The following is a 22,063-nucleotide window of genomic DNA, read 5'->3' as shown; positions in this document are numbered from 1 at the left end:
TCTCTGATTTATTTTTTTTATTTCTTTTCAACAACAACCCCTCTTAAAACTTCCCATTGAGGATGACCTAACAGTCTAGTTTTTTCTTTCTCTTGGCAAACAGTTGCAATAATTGTAAAAACGTAACTTTTTTCTTTTTGAATCTAATTAAACATTTTATTCAAAAAAAAAGAAAAAAAAAATTCTTCTTTCTTTTTTCCAAATCTTTTTTCGTCAATATTGCTGAATTTTCTCGCTATTATTGAGTAGGTTAATTTTTATGTGGATGGATTGGATCTTATCTGCAAAAGAAAAAGGCCGACGGTGGACCAATCTAATAACAATTATTTCCATTACAACCCCCACAAACAGACAACATGTTATCACAATCAAATAAATAAATAACACGGACGAGAAGGGTAGGGTTATTAACCACACATTTAACTAACAGACAACATGTCTTACGTACCTTCTTGCCCTTGTTCCATCTCCATTCTTTTCATTTCCTCTATATAGAACACTAGAGTTGATCATCTATAGACTATAGTCCATATACCATAACAATGGCAAATATTAAAGAAAAGAATGGAGATGGAACCAAGCTCCACGTAGCAATGTTTCCATGGTTAGCCTTTGGCCATTTGGTTCCACACTTGGAGCTCTCTATGCTCATGGTTCAAAAGGGTCACAACGTATCTTTCATTTCCACCCCTGGTAACATCGAGCGCCTCCTCCCACGGTTGCCGGAGAATCTCTCCTCGGCCATTAATTTCGTCAAGCTCCCATTTGCCGGCCACAAGGAACTCCCGGACGCCGCCGAAGCCACTACAGACGTACCTTTCGATCTCGTCCCTTATTTGAAAATCGCTTTTGACGGATTACGAACTCCGTTAGCGGAGTTTCTTGAATCTTCAAAACCTGATTGGCTTCTCCAAGATTTTGCACCTTATTGGCTTCCTCCAATAGCTAGCCGCCTTGGAATTAAAAACGCATATTTCGGCGCTTTTAACTGCGGGATTTTCGGAATTCTTAAACCACCAGGGTTCGAGGAGTACCGCAAATCGCCTGAGGATTTTGTGTTGCAGCCTAAATGGGTTCCATTCGAAACTCCGGTGTTTTTCCAGTTATTCGAAAGCAAGGCCATTTTCAATGGAGCAGTGGTGGAATCCACCGAAGGGAATATCCCCGACTTTGACCGTATTGCCGGCGTGCTCGACGGTTGTGATATCATTGTCATACGGAGCTGTTACGAGTACGAAGCAGAATGGTTGGAACTTTTACAAGATCTTCATCGTAAACCGGTTATACCTGTTGGAGTTTTACCTCCAAAACTGGATGAAACGTTTAAAGATACCGACGCATGGTTGTCTACTAAAAAGTGGTTAGACTCACGGGGAACTAACTCCGTGGTTTACGTAAGTTTCGGTACAGAAGCTAAACCGAGTCAATCCGAGTTTAATTCGATCGCTCTCGGTTTAGAGCTTTCCGGTTTACCTTTTTTTTGGGTGTTAAGGACTCGGCGCGGTCCGTTTGATACCGAACCGCTTGAGCTTCCTGAAGGGTTCGAAGAGCGTACGGCTGATAGAGGGATGGTGTGGAGAGGTTGGGTTGAACAACTGAGAACACTGAACCACGACTCTATCGGTTTGGTACTGTCTCATTCCGGTTGGAATACATTAATCGAAGCTGTACGGTTTGCTAAACCTATGGTGATGATAGGTTTTGTATACGGCCAAGGATTCAATGCGAGAGTAGCCGAGGAAAAGAAAATTGGACATATGATCCTTCGGGACGAAACAACAGGTTCCTTTACTAAAGAAGATGTTGCTCAAGCGCTGAGATTGGTAATGGAGGGAGAAGAAGGAAAGGTTTATAGAGAGAGTGTGAAGGACATGAAGGGAGTGTTTGGAGATATGGAAACACAAGATCGTTATGTTGATTCTTTCTTGGATTATCTTGTTGCTCATCGTTAGCATTGAGCTGCATGTCTTTGATCCAATGACGGGTCAATATTGAGTGTTAAAAATGATCAAGTGTATACGATAGTTAAAATTGATCTAGTGTTGTAACGATGATCAGTGAATAATATGTTGTTCTGAAATGGTCTATGAACAAAAAAGTGTTGAATGCACTATAGTTCACGTGTTGCATATTTAATATAATTTCTCCCATTCTTTTATAACAATTAGGTAAGAACCATGATGACACATGTAAATCTTATACTATTTTACAATTAGTTTTATTTTATTTGACAACAAAAAATATTTCCAAATTACTCTACTTTAATATACAGAGGATGTTTTATATTCAAATCAAATGAAGTGTGATTGGTTAGTGGTCGAAAGAGAATGAAGATATAATGAAAGATGTTTATGGCAAATATGATAGTATACATAAGCAAAAGCAAAAAAAAAAAAAAAAAACAGAAAAGGGTGTGAAAAATTGTGAGATTGCCACATAAACAAAAAAAACCCTCTCTTTTTTTTTTTTTTTTGAATGAAGGTTAAATTTATTCAAGCAAAAAAAAAGTTCTGCCTTGACAATATTTACAACTTCAAAATCTGAAAAGAGTTTGAAATCAAAAACAGAGGTAACCAAGTGATTAGTAGCGTGTAGCTAACCAAACGCCAAAAACATCCTTTGGTCGTGAATCTCCTACAGTGAGACTTGACAATCGATTACGGATGACTCGATCAAGCAGCTTGACAAGGTGACCATTAGGCTTAGGAGCCTCCCCATGACGACGACCATTGCATTCACCCGAGAGACAGTGAACGGTGGTTTGAAAAACATACTTGAGTATGAAACGAGTGACTGGAGGGAGAACAGTACCAGACAGGAGGGATAAGATATCACCAAAATGCAGCCTAAAGTGCATCTGCAATAGTGGACCTGCTAGATTCGCCCATACATTGGAAGAGTACGAGCAAGAGAAGAACAAATGATCCCATGTCTCCCACGGATCAGAGCAAAGAACACACCGTGTAGAGACCACCCCAGTCCAGCCAGAATACAATCACCCATGGTTAAACGATTAAGAGCAGCCAACCAAGTGAGGAAAGCATACTTTGGGGTTAAGTTGGAGAACCAAACCGCTTTAGACCATTGCTGTGGAGGCCCTCGACAACGAATTTGAGACCATGTCTCTTTGGTAATGAAATAAGGACGAAACTTATCACTCAATCCTCGCCAAAGAGAAACATCAGCCTCATCACCATGCTGCTTAGCCCGAACTCTATCCAGTTCGTCCTCAATCTGATTTAATATAAGCAAACGGTGTCGGCACTGCCTATGATAAAGAGCCTCAACTACCATAGCAGAACGACGTATTCCGAGGGCTATAAACCCAAAATCCCCTAAAGAAACATTGAGAGGACCTAGGGGACACCAATTATCAACTTCGAAGTGTTTTTACGCTCCGCACTTCCTTGCGCAAGAAGTCTCTAGCTGCAGCCGATATTTAAGGAGTTTCCTCCACAGCTATGAACATGAGGTTGTATTCCCCTTAACATACCAAAAATACTCGTCTCGTAAAAGCTCACGTTTTATCCAATCCACCCAAAGAGAACTAGCAGAGACGATACGCCAAATCAGCTTTGAAACGACCGACCCATTTTTTTTATAATAATAATAAATTGACTAGTGGTCACATATCCACTATCCGCCTAACCACAATCAAACCAAACAGCGGAAAATAACCAACAAATACTGATGTGTCTGTATTTTTTTGTAGATTTTAACCATAGTTTTAACATTTGTTTTGAGTCTTTTATTGAGTCAAAGTGTGCTTTTAGAGTCTTTTTAGTGCTTTGTGAGTCTGTACAGGTTCTAGGCTACTTTGGAAGGAAACTGAGTGTTTTGGGGATGAAGACAAGCATCTGAAGCCAATTTGGTGAAGACTGATCGGACTAGCAAGCAGATGGAGCAAACAGAGAAAAGCATCCAGGATCGGCTGATCTACATTCGGGATCGACCAGTCCCGTACCCGAAGCAACTTTTCCTTTTTTGTTTTAAACCGACTTTTAGGGTTTTATTTTGATATTTAAGTTTGAGGCTCGGCCTCCAGAGACATAAGCTTTATTTTCTGAGACTATTTGTATTGAGAGCTGGGGGAGAAGATCTCTAATCCTTCTTGACACTTTGGAGAAGATTTCTAAACCCTATTTCTTATTTCTCTTTGCAATTCAATTATGTTTTCTTCACTTTGATTTGCTGTTCTTTTATCTCCATGTCTGAGTAGTTTCACTATTGGGTTTTGGGCTTCAAAGGGGTTTATGATTTTCTAAACTTAGGTTGTTAGATTTGGGATTGATCTATTTTGTTCTTCATCTATTGTTGTTCTTAATGCTTAAACTAGATTAGCTACCTAGTTTCTGATTTTAGGTTTAATTCATCGTGGCACCAAAAGTGTTGTTGAGTTGCTGGAAAAGAAAATATGTGAGCAAGGTGGACTTTGGCCAAGGGAAGTTGAAGTTGTGGCACCTTGTGAACTAATCAAACTTGAACTAGTTATTGCTTGCTTGGTTTGCTAGATCCAAACGACGGTTTAGGGTTTAGTGAATACATTGCATAGACAGTTAACGCTGCGAAAGTAGGTTAGCTTTACAACAGTAATTTGAGTTCTAGAACAGTATCTAATGCAACCCCATCTAATTACCTAGATCCGAGAATCGAATCCCCCAATGATCCCCAACGCCCAATACTTTCCTTTCTTGAACCAAAACAGTTTATTTACTTTCCGATTTTTGTTAGTTGCTTAAAACACAAATTTTCTCTTTTTGCTTTAGCTATATTCGAATCTATACAATTTCATAGTGCATCGCTTGGTCTCTGTGGATTCGACCCTGAAGTGTTACAACGATACCACTAGATCGTGGTGGAGTACACATTAGGTTATTAATTGACCTTTGATCAGATACCAATAATCAATAACCAATAATCAATAATTATTAAACCAATAACAATAATAATTCAACCAAGTCATAAAGCATAAAACCAGCAATGTTCTACTAAATCAACTCTAGCAACCTAACAGAAGCCAAACAACACATCAACGAGCCACTAGAACATCCTCCTCTTCATCGTCTTGATTCCACGATCACACTTTGCCTTTACCTGCACCACAACACATATGAGATGCGTGAGTATTTTATAAACACTCAGTGAGGTAATCCTCCCATCTACTGAGATATACACACAAGAAATTGAGATATCTCTATCCATCATCCAAAAATCAATAACCAAACAACAAACCAGGACAGATGCATCGACCGACACCAACTGAGGTTACATCGACCGACACAAGCTTGCATCGACCGACACAAGCTTGCATCGACCGACACAAGCTTGCATCGACCGACACAAGCTTGCATCGACCGACGCAAGGTTCACCTGCATCGACCGACACAAGCTTGCATCGACCGACGCAAGGTTCACCTGCATCGACCGACACCAACACTGCATCGACCTATGCATCTTTGACATTGCACGAAATCCCTAATTGCATCGATCGATGCCTCCACATAGCATCGACCGATGCTCCTAGGTTAAATCGCGCCGTCCTCGCATTGCATCGATCGACATGCAAAGTACATCGATCGACGCACATGCCGAGCATCTTCTTCCCCGAAGCTCCTCGCCAGATCTCTGTTCCCAAAACACGATCCAAAGCCACCAAGAAGCTTCCCAAAGCCTCAAGTGACACACAAACAATCTAGCAAGCCAAGAAATCAACCACATAACACAAAAACAAGAAAGATCAGAGAATTTCAAGCTTAGATAAGCCATGGTTATGCACTCACCTTTTCCAAGAAGATTCTGACACCCGAACAAGCAGATCTACACTCCTAGCAAGCTCCTACAACGATCCCAACTACAGATCTCCACAGGAACAGCCATAAATCTCTCAAAACTCTCAAGAACACTTAAGAACTTCTTTCTCACTTTCTTTTTCTCCAAAAAACAGCCAAAGTCGGCCAAACCCTCGAGTTCCTCTTTTCATACACGTTTTCAGGGTTTTACTAACTCCAAAACGCAACATTTAACTTAAACTCGTTCGATAAAACCGACCTTGCATCAATCGACACCACACTTGCATCTATCGATGCACATACCAAACCGGAATTCCGGTTCGCGGATGTTACAAGCTTGAAACAACTGACTTTATTAGCTTCCAAAATCGATTTTAGGCCCAAACCGCCTTCAGCTTTAGGTCTACACACATCACACCAAACAATTTTTGCCTTGTTGGTATTCAAATCAGGCCAAGACCAGAGGAAAGCAGAGCAAATCCGTTCAATCTCTATAATACACACACTAGGTAAACGGAAAGCTGAAATCCAAAAATTTGTCAAGCTAGATATGAAAAAGCTGAGTAGTTACAGTTGGCCTGCATATGAGAGAAACTGATTCTTCCAAACTATTATACGAGAATGTATCTTTTCAAGCAGAGGGAGGCAATCATCTAAAGACATTTGCTTGGTTAAGAGAGGTAACCCCAAATATCGGACAGGTAAAGTTCCCGCTTCAAAAGGAAACCTCTGTAGGATCTCTTCACGAGCTGAGCCTCCAACACCCGCCAAAAAAAGAGTGGATTTCTCCAAACTTATCTGCAACTCTGAGATTGCAGCAAACTCATTAAAGATTCCCAAGAACTGATCCAGAGAACTAGCTTTGCCATCCGAAAACACCATGATGTCATCAGCAAAACATAGATGAGTGAGCTGCAGATTTTTACATTTCTGATGAAAACCAAACTCTCTGTTCACTGCAGTCCTATCCAACATCTTTGACAAAACGTTCATGCACATGACAAAATGATATGGTGAGAGAGAACAACCCTAACGCAGCCCTCGCTTGCTTCTGAAGAAACCTGTCAATTGTCCATTCACTTATACAGAGAATGATGCAGTAGAGAAGCAGAGATGAATCTAGTGAGCGAACTAAGGGAAAAAGTTCAACGCAATAAAAATGTTGAGGATAAAAGACCATTGTACTGAATCAAAAGCCTTGATATATGTATAGAGAAAATTTATATTATATATATAAGTAGGATATAATGATTTTTTTTAGCTCACTACAACTTTAACATTTTATAGAACTTTAGAAACTAATAATAAAATAAATCATTTTCATCAAATATCAAAGTATATTTATACATTATATATATTTTTAAAAATAACTATAATTTACTAATAATATATTTTTTTTAAAATGCATCAACGTTTATGTATTTTATCTTATTTTCGTAATATATTTATCTATATTTTTCTAAATTTTATATTCGGAAAATCAGATTTGAACTCTTCTTCTAGTATTTTTCACTTAAAGTCATGTCCTTTTTTTTTTTAATCCAGTTTTTCGTGAAGAAGACATTATTGGTTGTAAATGAAGTGACTTGATAAGATTTTGCATTACTATCAACCCGGATCACCAGCTAAGACTTAACTAAGACAACGATGGCTGTCAATAACGTAGAGGAGATAGGATGGTCAATTGATGGACCACTATCGTATGGATTATAGTCGGGACACACAATGACAATTTGATGGACCAAACAAGCAATACAATTAGGAAGAATGCCATGGTGTTTCATCCTTAAAGTAAACTTACTACTTTCAAGAATTACCATTTTTTTTTACATCTTCTTTTTTTCTTGACATCTAAGAATTACCATTTTCATGTAAATGGATGATTATACCCTCATCTCATGTGGGCAATTATTCACCAAATTTCTTTCTCCAAATTTCAGTAGTGTTTTTGCTTTTTACTTCATTTTGTTTACATTCTCCTCTTTATATATCTGCCTCAACTCAATATTTAATTTTACTATTTTTTCCTAACAATATCCCATATCTACATCCGAGATGCTCAATCGAAATAGTTGAAGATTAAAAATAAGAATTTGTCTTAGTTTGAATGAAGGAGAACACGGTGTAACATTGTTGCCAGTTGGTGTTGGATCCCGACAACGGCTTCCGTTTGTTCTTCAACAAATAAAAAGATAACAACGGCGAAGATGAACGACAGACATGACTTTTCTCACGCTTAGTCGGCATCGGAACGGTAATTACTTGTAAATTATATGGTTAAAAAATCTTGATCCACGACATATATGTATGTACAAACTATATACGTATTTGGTCCACTACATATCTATTTGATCTTTGATATACATGTTATTTTCGTAGATCATTTAATTCTAGTCGATAATATGTGATTTTTAAAAGATTTGTCTTCCTAGCTAGCGTATACAAGTCAGAACTTGAGAATTTTTTAATTATCGGAAGTACAGTATGTGGTTGTGAATATAACTATCTTTGGAAGATATGTATTATCGGTGAGTTCTTATAAGTGGGTTGTTAAACACTGTTTGATTTTTTTATGAATTAATTGTGTATTGTTTTGAATATAAGAACTCATGATCTCTTAGTTAAAGTTTTCTTCTCCAATGCTAGGTTCTAATTTTGGGTCTCTTATTTTTGAAAATATTGTTTTTTGAAATTTAAAATTTTTAAATAGAATAGAAGTAGTATAGAATATCAATGATTACATTTATATGAGGAAAAAATCAATGTAATTTAGTATTCTACTACATAACATTTACAAGAAATTTACAACATATTGTAAAAGAAGAAAGAAAAAAAACTAAAGTTGTTGATTCTGGTTAAACATTCTCAATAATCCGGGTTTAGTATCCAGGAACACAAGTTATGGTCAAAGATCAAGCCAAAGACCTTGACTGCACTCTCAATGTCTTTACATCTACCATACATGGTGATCAGTGTGTTCTGCAGTTGGGTGTCAGGTTCTCTCAGACTTTTAATAGCTAGACCATGAAAGCACCTTCCTTGTAAGATCAGTCCGAGGTTTCCACTAGCCGATACAGTACCCAGAAGAGTAATCAAGTCATGACAAATTTTCCCTTCACGACTCATTGCTTGAAAGCTCTTAATGAATCTAAATGGTGACCACTTGATGCACAACCATAGATAACAGAGTTCCAAGATGTGAGATCCCTTGTATCAGATACCGTCTCTAACAGCAGGAATGCTGTAGTTAAGTCCCTGCAACCGATGTACATGTTTATTACTGAATTAGCCTGACTTGTTAAGCCACATTTACCATACATATCAATAATGCTGTTTATTACCTCTAATGCTCTGGGTTGCATCTCCCTGCGAACCGTATAACCATGAACTGCTCTTCCCTCTCGTGACAAACATAAATCACCGCACATGGAAGTTATTGTAACCACAGTGGCGATATCAGGCTGAATCTTATCCACTGATTGCATTTCCTTCAAAATACCAGGACTCTTCAAGCCAGGACTCTTCTCTCTCCCCATTTCCCAGAGAATCTTCAAGCCAGGACTCTTCTCTCTCCCCATTTCCCCTAGCATCATCACAAATTCATTCCAGACCTTTTAGCAGCACCAAACTAAAAATCCAATTATAACAAGGTTTTAGACTAAACAAGAAGAAGCAATCAATCTAGCTGGTGGTTTTCGAAACTAAACAAGGTTCACTTAGTAATCAACCATTGCGAAACAAGATCAATCTGCAGTAAGCTAAAGGTGATCTAAACGAGTTCTGCATAAACACCTTCCACCTAAAACTGAATGATTAAGATATATATACACATAGTCGAAGCCAGATTACGAAAAATCTCGTATCACACTGTAATCCCAACAGATAAGAGCCTCAAGAACTCTCAGATTTCAGAAACGAAACTGGTTACAACTAATCAGAAGAAATCCTAAACCCTGAACACATAAGAGCCTTAAGAACTCTCTAATTCCAATCTCGTCCGATTCTATCTCCAACGATTCCGACCGATTCAATCTCCTCGGATTGAGAGGTTCACAATAGAGAGCGAAAGAGAGAGAGGAAGAGAAAGAACACGATCGGGCCAAAAATTTTTTTTTGTTCTCAATAAAACTCTTTATCCAACCACGCGCTGACACATCAGCGCCTTTTTCATTATATGAAAACGAGTATACTATATAAGAGGAGCTCTTCTTTCTTTTTTTCTTTCTGATTTATTTTTTTTCTTACTTTTCCTTAAAACCCCTCTTACAACCTCCGATGGAGAAGGTCTTAGTCTCCAAATTATCTAGTTGCAAGACTTCTTATCCTAAGCGTCCCATTACCTTGATGTAGTTCTATGCCTTTATCCTTTTGATGTCTCAACTTTGTCGTTTTTTCTTCTCTGATTTTTACTTTCAAACTCGAATCCTTTTCATTAATAAAACCAGATGAAACGGTATGGAATAGTTTTTGCATAAGCAAATTAACAAAGGGAGGAGGAATAGAGTTAAAAGGACATACGCTTCTTCAAATTTTCGTGACCAAAATTAAGCTAAAACCATTTTTTCCCGTAGACGAAGACTATTCAATAATCTATAATACTAGTAGCGTCAAGCCCTTAATCCGTAAGCTCATTGCTACCATAATAAGAGAAGATAGAAATCACCTTAACTGTATAGCTGTTCATCAGCCATATAATTAGATATGGCTACGATTTTGTTTCTCTTATAAACAATACAGCCTCCAATAACATTGTTTGTGATAAAGGCCCAACAGAACTCAGGTCCAGCTCAAGCCCATCAGCTTCTGCAAAAGAAGACAAAGACAAAGACAGAACAAAACAAGTCAGAGGTTTGGTAAATGTTGCGGAAGACAAAAAAAACAGAGGAAACAGAGAATCAACAGAAGCTGCAGGAGGTCCGACAGTGACATTACAAAATAGGTTTGAGCTTCTAGGATTATGTGATATTGAAGACAACTCACACCAGCTGGACAAGTGTAGAAGGATCTAGACTTTAGGGTTTTAACATTGTATCCCTATATAAACACTATGTCTTTGTAAGAGAAACTTAAGGTTGAAGAAATAAGAAAACAAAGTTATTTCTATTTCTCTCTATCTTCTTCATGGTATCAGAGCCATGGATAGAAACATGGACCTCTACTCTACTCCTTCACTACACATCTCAAATTGTGTTACTCTAAAGCTCACTGAGCAAAACTATATTATCTGGAAATCTCAGTTCGAATCTTTTCTCCAAACTCAAGATCTACTTGGCTTTGTTAATGGCGCCCTCAAATCACCGGAGAAGACTATACCTATTCGCAACAAAGAAGGGAAGGTTGAAGATGTTCTCAATCTGGACTTTGAGAGTTGGTCCAGGTCTGACCAAGTCGTTAAGGCATGGCTGCTTGGCTCAATGACTGAGAATGTTCTTCGTCTAGTCGTTGGCGTTGCAACTGCTCAAGAGATCTGGGATACTTTAATTTCTCACTTCAATCGCACCTCTTCTTCCAGACTGTTCGAACTGCAACGTCACCTGCAAAACTCTGAAAAGTTGGACAAGAATATGTCTGACTATCTTCGGAGCATTAAAGACATTTGCGATCAGTTAGCTTCCATTGGTGATCCTGTTAGTGAGAAGATGAAGATTTTTGCTGCTTTAAGAGGCCTAAGTCGTGATTATGAGCCAATAATCACTGTCATCGAAGACTCAATGGATCGAAGTCCTCAACCAACTTATGAAAATGTGATCTCCCGACTAACTGGTTATGAGGATCGACTCCAAGGCTACTCCAACTCGTCTGATGTCACTCCACACCTTGCCTTTCACACCATGCGGTCGTCCAACTTCTCAGGCAGAGGACGTGGTAGCAGAGGAAGAGGACGTGGAAACGGTTTCTCAACCAGAGGACGTGGCTTCCACCAACAATTCTCAAGATCTCCTCAGTTTTCAGTCTCTTCTCAGTTTCCAAGCTCTTCTCACGGTTCCACTAAACCTGAGTTACCAGTCTGTCAGATCTGTAGCAAACGAGGACATAATGCTCTAGATTGTTGGTACCGCTTTGATGAAGAGTATCAGAAACCGGAGGTTGCAGCTGCAGCTTTCTCTGCTCTTCATATCACCGATGTAATTGACGATGGTGCTTGGTATCCAGATTCCGGTGCAACAGCTCATATTACCAACACCACTCAACGTTTGCAGAAAGCTCAGCCTTACACCAGAACAGATACAGTCATGGCAGGTGATGGTAATTTTCTCCCTATAACTCACATCGGTTCAGCAAATCTACCTTCTACTTCAGGTAATCTCCCATTAAAAGATGTGTTGGTTTGTCCTGCAATAGTGAAATCTTTGCTTTCAGTTTCAAAATTGACTAAGGACTATCCTTGTGCAATCACGTTTGATTCTGATGATGTTCTTATTAAGGACAAGCAAACAAGGCATGTTCTGACAAAGGGAAAGGAAAATGATGGTCTTTACAAATTGGAGGATGGAAAGTTTAAGACGTTCTACTCTACCAGACAAATCAAAACCTCTGATGAAGTCTGGCATCGAAGATTGGGACATCTTAACACTCAAGTTATCCAACTTCTTTATGCGACTAAGGCGATTCAAATCAATAAAAGTACCACCAACATGTGTGAATCGTGTCGGTTAGGGAAGAGTTCGAAATTGCCGTTTGTTTCTTATGATTTTCATGCATCTAGACCCTTAGAGAGAGTTCATTGTGATCTCTGGGGTCCTTCTCCTGTCTCTTCCATTTAGGGATTCAGGTTCTATGTAGTCTTTATTGACAACTTTTCAAGATATTGTTGGTTTTATCGTCTTAAGAGAAAGTCAGATTTCTGCTCTATATTCATCAAGTATCAGCTTCTTGTTGAAAATCTTCTTCAAAACAAAATTGGCATATTTCAGTCTGATGGTGGAGGTGAATTCATAAGTCAAAGGTTCTTGAATCACTTGCAAGATTCTGGTATACAACACTATATCTCCTGTCCACACACACCACAACAAAATGGGTTGGCAGAAAGTAAACATAGGCAACTTACAGAAATGGGTCTTACTCTTATGTTTCAAAGTAAGACACCTCAAAGTTATTGGGTGGAGGCACTTTTCACTGCAATCTCTTACCAACAACCTCACTTGATAGTGATCATAGTCCATATGAAGTTTTGCACAGCAAGGCCCCAGATTACTCAGCTCTACGCACCTTCGGATGTGCCTGCTACCCAACGCTTGGGCCATATGCATTAAACAAGTTTGATCCACGGTCTCTCAAGTGTATTTTTCTGGGTTACACAGAGAAATACAAGGGATATCGTTGCTATCATCCTCCTACAAGTCGTGTATATTTGAGTCGACATGTTATATTTGATGAAGCCTCATTCCCATATGCGGATACATACTCTTCTCTACAACATTTTGTTCCCACACCTCTGTATACAGCATGGATCAAAGGTTCTTGCAGCGGTTCTCAACTCTCTCCAGTCACTCCAGTTACTTCAGTCACTGAACAAGATTCAAGTGAACCTTTATATTCTGCAGACTCTGCTCCCACTCTCTCAACTCCAGCTCAAGATGATTCTGCAATTCCAGCTCAAGATGATTCTGCTCCCACTCTCTCAATGTCTAATGACTGTTCACCCGATTGCTCAGCTGATAGTGATAAGGAATGTACTGAGTGTACGGCAAGCTTAGAACTTGTTCCTATAGGCAACAGCGTTCTCTCATCACCACCTCAGCTGACCACATTCGGTGCTAGAGATCAACCTGAAACATCAACTGCAGAACTTCAACTGGCGTCGACTCATCCGATGATCACAAGATTAAAATCAGGCATTAGCAAACCAAATCAACGCTATGCCCTTCTCTCTCACAAAGTATCTCATCCAATGCCTAAAACAGTCACCGAGGCTCTCAAGGACGAACGTTGGACTGCTGCTATGGGGGAAGAAATGGGAAATTGTAAAGAAACAGGAACTTTTTCTCTTGTTCCTCCTCCATCTTATATGAATGTGCTTGGCTCAAAAGGGGTTTTCCGAGTGAAACTTCATGCTGATGGTTCATTAGACAAATACAAAGCTAGACTCGTTGCTCAAGGTTTTAATCAAGAAGAAGGCATTGACTATCTTGAAACATATAGTCCAGTTGTTCGCACTCCTAAAGTTCGAGCTGTTCTCCACATTGCTACTCTTCTCAATTGGGAACTCAAACAAATGGATGTCCACAATGCTTTTCTCCATGGGGACCTTACAGAAACTGTTTACATGAAACAACCTGCAAACAACCTGCAAGCTTTGTGGATGAAGAACATCCTGATCATGTATGGCTACTGCACAAATCACTCTATGGACTTAAACAAGCTCCAAGAGCATGGTTTGATAAGTTCAGCAATTTTTTGCTTGAATTTGGTTTCTTTTGCAGCATTCCTGATCCTTCTCTCTTCATTTGTGCTAAAAATGGGGATGTTATCTTCCTGTTGCTTTATGTTGATGACATGGTGATCACAGGAAATTCCTCTAGCCTCCTCAACAGCCTTCTTGAAGAGCTCAACAAACGTTTTCGAATGAAGGATCTCGGTCAACTGCATTATTTTCTCGGGATTCAGGCTCATTTTCACTCGGGTGGCCTGTTTCTTTCTCAACAGAAATATGCGGAAGATCTTCTTATTGCTGCAGCTATGTCAAATTGTTCTTCTGTTGCTACACCGCTACCACAACAACTCAACAAAGCTCCACATCAAGATCGACTCTTTGAGAATCCTAAATACTTCCGCAGTCTTGCTGGCAAACTGCAATATCTGACTCTTACAAGACCAGATATTCAGTTTTCTGTCAATTATGTGTGTCAAAAGATGCATGCTCCTACTGTCTCTGATTTTCAACATCTCAAACGTATGCTTCGCTACATAAAGGGTACTACTACAATGGTAATTTATTTCAGCAACACCACAAACTGCAAGATGAGAGTGTTTAGTGATAGTGACTATAGCGGCTGCAACAAAACAAGTTGTTCCACTGGTGGTTTTTGTACATTCCTTGGTGATAACATCATCTCCTGGTCTTCTAGCAAACAACCTATGGTCTCCAAAAGCTCTACAGAAGCCGAGTACTGAGCTATGTCCGAAGCTACCTCCGAGATCACCTGGCTTGTGAATCTTCTTCGCAGTCTTGGTGTCCCTCAGTTTGAAACACCTGAGTTGTTCTGCGACAATCTCTCCGCTGTGTACCTCACTGCAAATCCAAGTTTTCATGCTCGCACAAAGCACTTCGCTAACCATTATCATTATGTTCGTGAGCAAGTGCCTTTTGGCAATCTCATTGTCAATCACATCTCTGCAGATTACCAGATTGCTGATGTCTTCACCAAGTCACTTCCGTAGGGTCTTTTTGAGGAATTGCGATTCAAACTTGGAGTCGTTGTGCCACCTACTCCAAGTTTGCGGGGGAGTATAAACAATACAGCCTCCAATAACATTGTTTGTGATAAAGGCCCAACAGAACTCAGGTCCAGCTCAAGCCCATCAGCTTCTGCAAAAGAAGACAAAGACAAAGACAGAACAGAACAAGTCAGAGGTTTTGTAAATGTTGCAAAAGACAAAAAAAAACAGAGGAAACAGAGAATCAACAGAAGCTGCAGGAGGTCCGACAGTGACATTACAAAATAGATTTGAGCTTCTAGGATCATGTGATATTGAAGACAACTCACACCAGCTGGACAAATGTAGAAGGATCTAGACTTTAGGGTTTTAACATTGTATCCCTATATAAACACTATGTCTTTGTAAGAGAAACTTAAGGTTGAAGAAATAAGAAAACAAAGTTATTTCTATTTCTCTCTATCTTCTTCATCTCTCACTTCTCTTTCTCTCTTGTATTCTTCTCGCCGCCTTCAAACACAAGAAGCAGCGGCAACATGATCAACAGAAACCACCGTCACTTCCTGGTTTTCCGGTCATCGGAAACTTACATCAGCTCGGAGAATTACCACATCAATCTCTATGGAAACTCTCCAAAAGTACGGTCCTGTGATGCTTTTGAAGTTTGGAAGTATCCCAACGGTGGTAGTTTCTTCCTCTGAAACTGCAAAGCAAGTTCTGAAAACCCAGGACCTCCATTGTTGTAGCCGTCCAACCTTAGCAGGTACCGTGACTATCACTCAAAACATTTTAGGTTTTGTTTGTGTGTTCATAGGTTTAAACAAAAGCCAATGATTATTTAGGACCTAGAGCGCTCTCTTACAATTATCTGGACATTGCTTTCTCTCCTCTTGGTGATTACTGGAAAGAACTAAGGAGGATGTGTGCGCAAGAACTCTTCAGTGTTAAACGAGTCCACTCTTTTCAACCCATCAAGGAAGAAGAAGTCAAGAAACTGATCGATTTAGTCTCTGAATCGGCTTCTAAGGGAACACCGGTTAACTTGAGCGAGAAGTTTACTGCTTTAACGGTAAGCGTGATATGCAAGTCAGCCTTTGGAGTGAGTTTCCAAGGAACTGTGCTCGATAGTGACAAATTCAAGAAGTTAATCCTCGATACATTTTTGTTTCTGGGGAGCTTCTCTGCCTCAGATTTTTTTCCAAATGGTGGCTGGATCATCGACTGGTTCACAGGGTTACAAGGGCAGAGAGAGAGAAGCGTGAGTATTCTTGATGCATTCTATGAACAAATGTTTGATCTACATAAATATGTAAACAAAGAAGGAGTTGAAGATTTCATTGACTTGCTCTTGAGGTTGAAAAAAGAGGAAACTGTTATTGGATATGGCAAGCTCACAAGGAACCATATGAAAGCAATCTTAATGGTAACTAATTAGCTATATATACGATTGATTTATAATCCAACTTAAACTGTAACCAATGAAGGTTCTAAGATTTTTTTTTTTTTTGGTGTGATCGTGTCACAGAATGTTCTTATTGGGGGCATAGGCACATCTGCAATAACAATGACATGGGCAATGACAGAACTTATGAGAAACCCACGAGTAATGAAGAAGGTGCAATCTGAAATCAGAAGTCAAATTGGTAACAAGTCAGTGATCAGCTTGAATGACATAAATCAGCTCCATTACCTTAAAATGGTGATCAATGAAACATGGAGGCTACATCCTCCATCGCCTCTTATGGTTCGAAGAGAAGTAATGTCTGAATTTGAGATCAATGGCTACACGATTCCTGTCAAGACACGGCTTTATGTGAATATATGGGCTATCGGCCGTGATCCGGATATCTGGAAAGACCCAGAGGAGTTTCTTCCAGAAAGGTTTATTAATAGTGGGATTGACTCAAAAGGTCAGAACTTTGAATTGTTACCGTTTGGAAGTGGTAGGAGAATGTGTCCTCCCATGTACATGGGGACAACAATGGTGGAGTTTGGCCTAGCTAATATGTTGTATCAGTTTGACTGGACATTACCAAAAGGCATGGTGATCGAAGATATAGACATGGAAGAATCTCCTGGACTCAATACAAGCAAGAAAAATGAGCTTGTATTGGTGCTTGTGAGATAGTTAGATCATTGATCACTAAAATTGTGTTTTTTCTTTTCTTGAGATTACAAAATATAATACAGCATAGATTGCACTAAATAAAACTAAACCTTATGTTCCTTTGTTTCTTATCATGATAAGATTTATTGGTCTAGTTGTGGTTCCTAAGAGTTTCTTGTGACAATTTTTTCATAGACAAGAAAACTATATCAATATCTTTGAATATAAAACTAACTAGAAGTAGACTCGCGCATCGCGCGAGATAACTTTATAATAATTTCAACATATTTTAGATTTATTAAAATATTTAAAACTTTATATTTTGTGTTTCTATAAATTATCTAATGTTTGTTATTTGTTTTGTTTTTAAATAAGTATTCAGTCAATTAAAATGAATGACTACTGATTAGTTAAGTGTTAGACTGAATTTTTTTGTTAATATGAATGAATACTTTAAAATATTTAGTTTGTATCCCACAATATATAAAACACTTCATGTTTTGATGCACAATCAAGACGTACAAGTATTTTTTTACGTTGGGAAAAAAAACATTGATTACATATAAAATAAAATGCGGCTGAGCATGGACATTATGTGTTAAGGCCTCTCCAACCCCACTCTATTTTAGAGTCAAAACCCTATTATAGAACAATATTTGCTCCAGATTGCTCTATATATAGAGCAAATCTATTCTCACCTCTATTTTTTTACACTAACTATTGCTCTATTATAGAGTTATTCTATTTTAAAGGAAAAATTTGAGATATACATTGGATATGGTCTTAGTTTGTCCGCTTTTAAAATAATATATAAAACATCAATATCTTCTAAAACCATACACCTCCAAGAAGGACGAGAAATTAGCTTGAATTTCTCGAATAACCTCTTCTTGAGCTGAAACTCATCCTCTTCCTTCATTCTCTGTGTAATTAATTTCAGTAATTAGATAACTAAAGGCGGTATAAATAATTTTGATATTTATATATTACCAGCATGCTTCACACATGCTTTAAAAGTTTTATTATTATAATTTGAATGTTTTAGAAATAAAATATTTTAATTGTAATGAATTATTGTTCTAGAAGTAGAATTCTTTGTGTTTATTGATTAATTGCATTTGGAAAAGAAAGTTCTTTGTTAGATATTTCTATATTTTTATCACGCACTTTATATCTATTCAATATACTAAATGCAAACTGAATTTTAGTTTAGAATTGAGTAAAAAAATGTTATTTATTATATATTGATATATTGTTATATCAAATAAAAAATGTTTTTTGTGTTACACGTTTCTATTGAAAATAATAATATATATATATATATATATATATATGTTGTATTATACTCAAAATGACCTACGAAAAAGAGTAAAAACATACCATCGTATTTCGAGTTACTTTTTTTTAATGTTAACTGTATAACCTAAGAGAACATAAAATAATTATTCACCAGATATTTTATTTTTTTCTTCTATGTTTTTATTTCTAAAATCATGCGATGGATGGAAGACGAGATAACTCAAATCTTCCTATTTCTCATAGACATTGTTTTCTTCTCTCTTTCCCTCCGTCTCTCTCTAGAATGCAATTGAGATTAGTTTAGGGTGATCTTTGGATCTTTCGACTTGATAAACATGTGGTAGAGGTGAGTTTTGTTAAATGTGTATTGATGAAACTTGCACACATGGTCAAATCCCATTGCCATGCTCTGCTTGCGGGTAAGCCCTATCATCATATCATCAACAATCGATCATGGCTAGGAAAAATAATGGAACATATGAGAAGAGAAAATAAGTGCATACATGGTATAACCCAAACAATAATGTTGTGAAAAGAAATTATATGTTAATTATATTTTAAGAAAATAATTAAGACTAAATTGTGTAAGAAAATAAAAACTGAATTTAGAAGAACCACATGGCTTTAGAAACCCATATCATGAGATTATCACCTAGACCTCCAAATCTTCCTCTTCCCTAAACCCTAAACCATCGCAAAACTTTTCTCATCAGAAGTCATAACCTATAAATAAAATAAAGGACCATGGAAATGGTTATCGGAAAGAAAGTTAATAAATACATACAAATACAGTTGTAACATTAAGGAACAAATTTAAAGTAATAGTATTTGAAACAGTTAATATTTGTTTAAACTCATTTTCATGGGTAATACATACAAACACACTTGTATAAAATATAGCACGGGTAATAAGTAGCATAAATATTATGACTAAGATATAAAATTTATTAGGGTTATGAATTATGATCTAAACCTAAAAATTTTATATTACTAATTTATCAAATGGATAAAAAGAAACACAAATTACAATATTGATATACAAAATAGGCATTCGAAACAACATTTACAAGTGAAAATATGTTATGTTCCCAAGGCTTTCTTCATCTAACTCTTTCTAATGAATAACCACCACATTTCACATGTTCACTTCTATATATGCTCCAAAATTTTGACTCAACTTATATATTTTAAAACCTACAAATATCACATAAAGGAGAAAATAAAATATTACAAAATTTAGAAAATTATGTGAGAGATAGAATATGATTTTTTTTGGTCAAACATTATGGGAGTTATGATTACATTTCAAAGAATAAATATACCGTAGGTTTTGTCTGTGTCTTTTTTTTTTTTGTTGGAAACACACAAATTGTATTGCAATTAATACATTAAAGTGTATTCATATGATGAAAGATTTTTTCTTAAATTTTTTCACACATCATGGGAGTTACATTTTGAAGAATTAATATACAATAAATTGTGTGAATGATTACTATTGAAGAAAAATAAATATCATATTGTTTTATATTATGAAATTATTTTAGAATAAATTGATTTGATCTTTTGGCACAAAAACTGTGAAACAAATATTATAATTTTTTTGTCAACAAATAATTATTATAATATTATAATATTTTTATAGCTTGAAATTAGTAAAGAATTTAATAACCATCAAATTATATTTTCCAAAATTATGATATTAATATTTAAATATTTAATTATTGGAAATTTATTTTGTCCAAAATTATATTATTAATATTTATTTTTTTCCTCTTTGCAAAATTATAATGTTATGGTAATTATAGAAAATACTGATAAATAATACCTATGCGAAATTATAATGTTATGATAATTATAAAAAATATTGATAAATGATATCTATATATAATTACTAAAAGGATATTGCATAAATGTCAATATATTTTTTAGTACAGAAATATCATTTAAATTTAGTGAATATAAAAAATAAGGTATGTAATATTGAAAAAAAATAAATTAAAAGAGTTTAATAATTGAGAAGTGAGGACATATGTCAAAAATATATGCTGCCAAATGTTGTTGTGTTATGCAAAGTTAGGAGAAAACCTTCTCATATTATATAATATAAGAGTGTTAAAAAATATATTAAATTTTAATAAAACTATTATGATATATGTAGCCAGCAAGAAAAAAAAACAAAAGATAGGGTCCCTAACTTAACACCATTAGAAAAAAAGACTTTAAAATGACAAATTTTTCAGACAAAGGAAAAACAAAAAACAAAATAGTTTTTTCTAAATGTAAAATTAAGAATCTTAAATAATATTTGAAGAAAATAATTTGAAGACAGCAAGGAGGTTATACATTTATAACGGTTTCCCTACAACAATCAATCCGAAATGGCTAACATTTGGCTTCTCTCACTTGTCTTCCTCATCTGTTTTCTTCTCGCCGTTTACAACCACAAGAAGCATCGAAAATATCGGCAGTTACCGTCTCCGCCAGGCTTACCGGTCATTGGAAACTTACACCAGATTGGAGAATTACCGCATCAGTCTCTATGGAAACTCTCAAAGAAGTATGGTCCTGTGATGCATTTGAAACTTGGAAGAGTACCAACAGTCGTAGTTTCTTCCGCTGAAACAGCAAGACAAGTTCTGAAAGTTCATGACCTAAACTGTTGTACCCGTCCAGGCTTGATAGGTACCACTTTTTGTTTCTCTGTTCCATAAGAGTTCAACAAACATCATGAATCTTGAATCTTGGATCTTGATCATTCTTTAGGGCAAAGAGAGCTCTCTTACAACTATTTGAACATTGCTTTCTCTCCTTTTGATGATTACTGGAAAGAAGTAAGGAAACTTTGTGTTTGAAAGTTAGCCATTAACAAAATTTTGACATGTGCCAAGTTATTAATCTCAGATTTTGACATGTGTAAAAGTTAATATTTAATAGGAGTAATTTGATTACAACAAAAATAAATATTTTCTTTTAAAAAGTATTAATATTTTTGAAAGTTAGCCAATAACAAGATTTTTACTTGTGTCAAGTTATTAATCTCAGATTTTGACATGTGTAAAAGTTAAAATTTCATAGGAAGAATTTGATTACAACAAAAATAAATATTTTCTTTAAAAAAATATTAATATTGTAAAAATATAATTATCAAAAATTACAGAATTTATAAAAAAAAAATACACAATTTTTTAAAATAATTATCAGGAGATTATATATATATATATATATATATATATATTTCATAAAATTAGAAATTATAATATTATTTACTTATTTTTAATTTTAAGTTATTAATTCTACAAAAAAAATATAGAAAAAGGGATTAAGGAAAATACACAGTTAATTATTAATTCTAAATTTTGTAAATACTCACTTCTATATAAACATAGATCGTCTCATATTTAATTAATTTATTCAAAAACAATGTTTTTAACCTTTTTAATTGGGAATTTTTTTTAATGGGAAAGTAAATTTTTCTTATTTTTTTAAACCA

General features: G+C 36.3%; 2 protein-coding genes, 2 long non-coding RNA genes and 1 pseudogene across 5 annotated transcripts; 4 read left to right on the top strand and 1 right to left on the bottom strand.

The window, feature by feature from the left end:
* Positions 1-367: 367 nt before the first annotated feature.
* Positions 368-2,080, top strand: LOC104783541 (UDP-glycosyltransferase 91A1). Its single transcript, XM_087509896.1, has one exon. It carries the CDS (start codon positions 543-545, stop codon positions 1,950-1,952), a length of 1,410 nt encoding a protein of 469 aa, XP_087366022.1. The 5' UTR covers positions 368-542; the 3' UTR covers positions 1,953-2,080.
* A 501-nt stretch (positions 2,081-2,581) lies between these two features.
* LOC147945381 (uncharacterized) lies at positions 2,582-6,764 on the bottom strand. The gene is made up of 5 exons (XM_087509226.1): positions 6,407-6,764; positions 6,093-6,310; positions 5,572-5,692; positions 2,904-3,335; positions 2,582-2,793 (listed from the first exon to the last, which is right to left on the bottom strand). The coding sequence occupies exons 1-5, from the start codon at positions 6,762-6,764 to the stop codon at positions 2,582-2,584; spliced, it is 1,341 nt and encodes a 446-aa protein (XP_087365352.1).
* An 813-nt stretch (positions 6,765-7,577) lies between these two features.
* Positions 7,578-9,136, top strand: LOC147945380 (uncharacterized). Its single transcript, XR_015596568.1, has 2 exons — positions 7,578-8,043; positions 8,680-9,136. It is a non-coding gene; the product is annotated as an uncharacterized LOC147945380 (long non-coding RNA).
* Positions 9,137-15,803: 6,667 nt separating this feature from the next.
* Positions 15,804-17,408, top strand: LOC104783538 (cytochrome P450 71B36-like; annotated as a pseudogene). Its single transcript, XR_015596567.1, has 3 exons — positions 15,804-15,930; positions 16,010-16,590; positions 16,693-17,408. The product of XR_015596567.1 is annotated as a cytochrome P450 71B36-like (transcript).
* A 3,298-nt stretch (positions 17,409-20,706) lies between these two features.
* LOC147945379 (uncharacterized) lies at positions 20,707-21,596 on the top strand. Its single transcript, XR_015596566.1, has 2 exons — positions 20,707-21,255; positions 21,337-21,596. It is a non-coding gene; the product is annotated as an uncharacterized LOC147945379 (long non-coding RNA).
* Positions 21,597-22,063: the final 467 nt, after the last annotated feature.

The sequence above is a fragment of the Camelina sativa genome, chromosome 4 (genome assembly GCF_030686135.1).
Source record: "Camelina sativa cultivar CO46 ecotype springtype chromosome 4, ASM3068613v1".
In the NCBI taxonomy this organism is placed as follows: Eukaryota; Viridiplantae; Streptophyta; class Magnoliopsida; order Brassicales; family Brassicaceae; genus Camelina; species Camelina sativa.
Note: the sequence above shows the minus strand (reverse complement) of the source record. Positions and strands in the feature narration are given on the sequence as shown.

Excerpts from the sequence above, each read along its gene's own strand:
- LOC104783541 (XM_087509896.1), top strand. The coding sequence starts at position 543 with ATGGCAAATATTAAAGAAAAGAATGGAGATGGAACCAAGCTCCACGTA.
- LOC147945381 (XM_087509226.1), bottom strand. The coding sequence starts at position 6,764 with ATGTTGGATAGGACTGCAGTGAACAGAGAGTTTGGTTTTCATCAGAAA. Across the intron at positions 5,693-6,092 it reads CGAACCGGAATTCCGGTTTG|ATTGTTTGTGTGTCACTTGA; the intron begins GTATGTGCATCG and ends TTGGCTTGCTAG. Across the intron at positions 2,794-2,903 it reads CATTTGTTCTTCTCTTGCTC|TCACTCGTTTCATACTCAAG; the intron begins GTACTCTTCCAA and ends TTCTCCCTCCAG.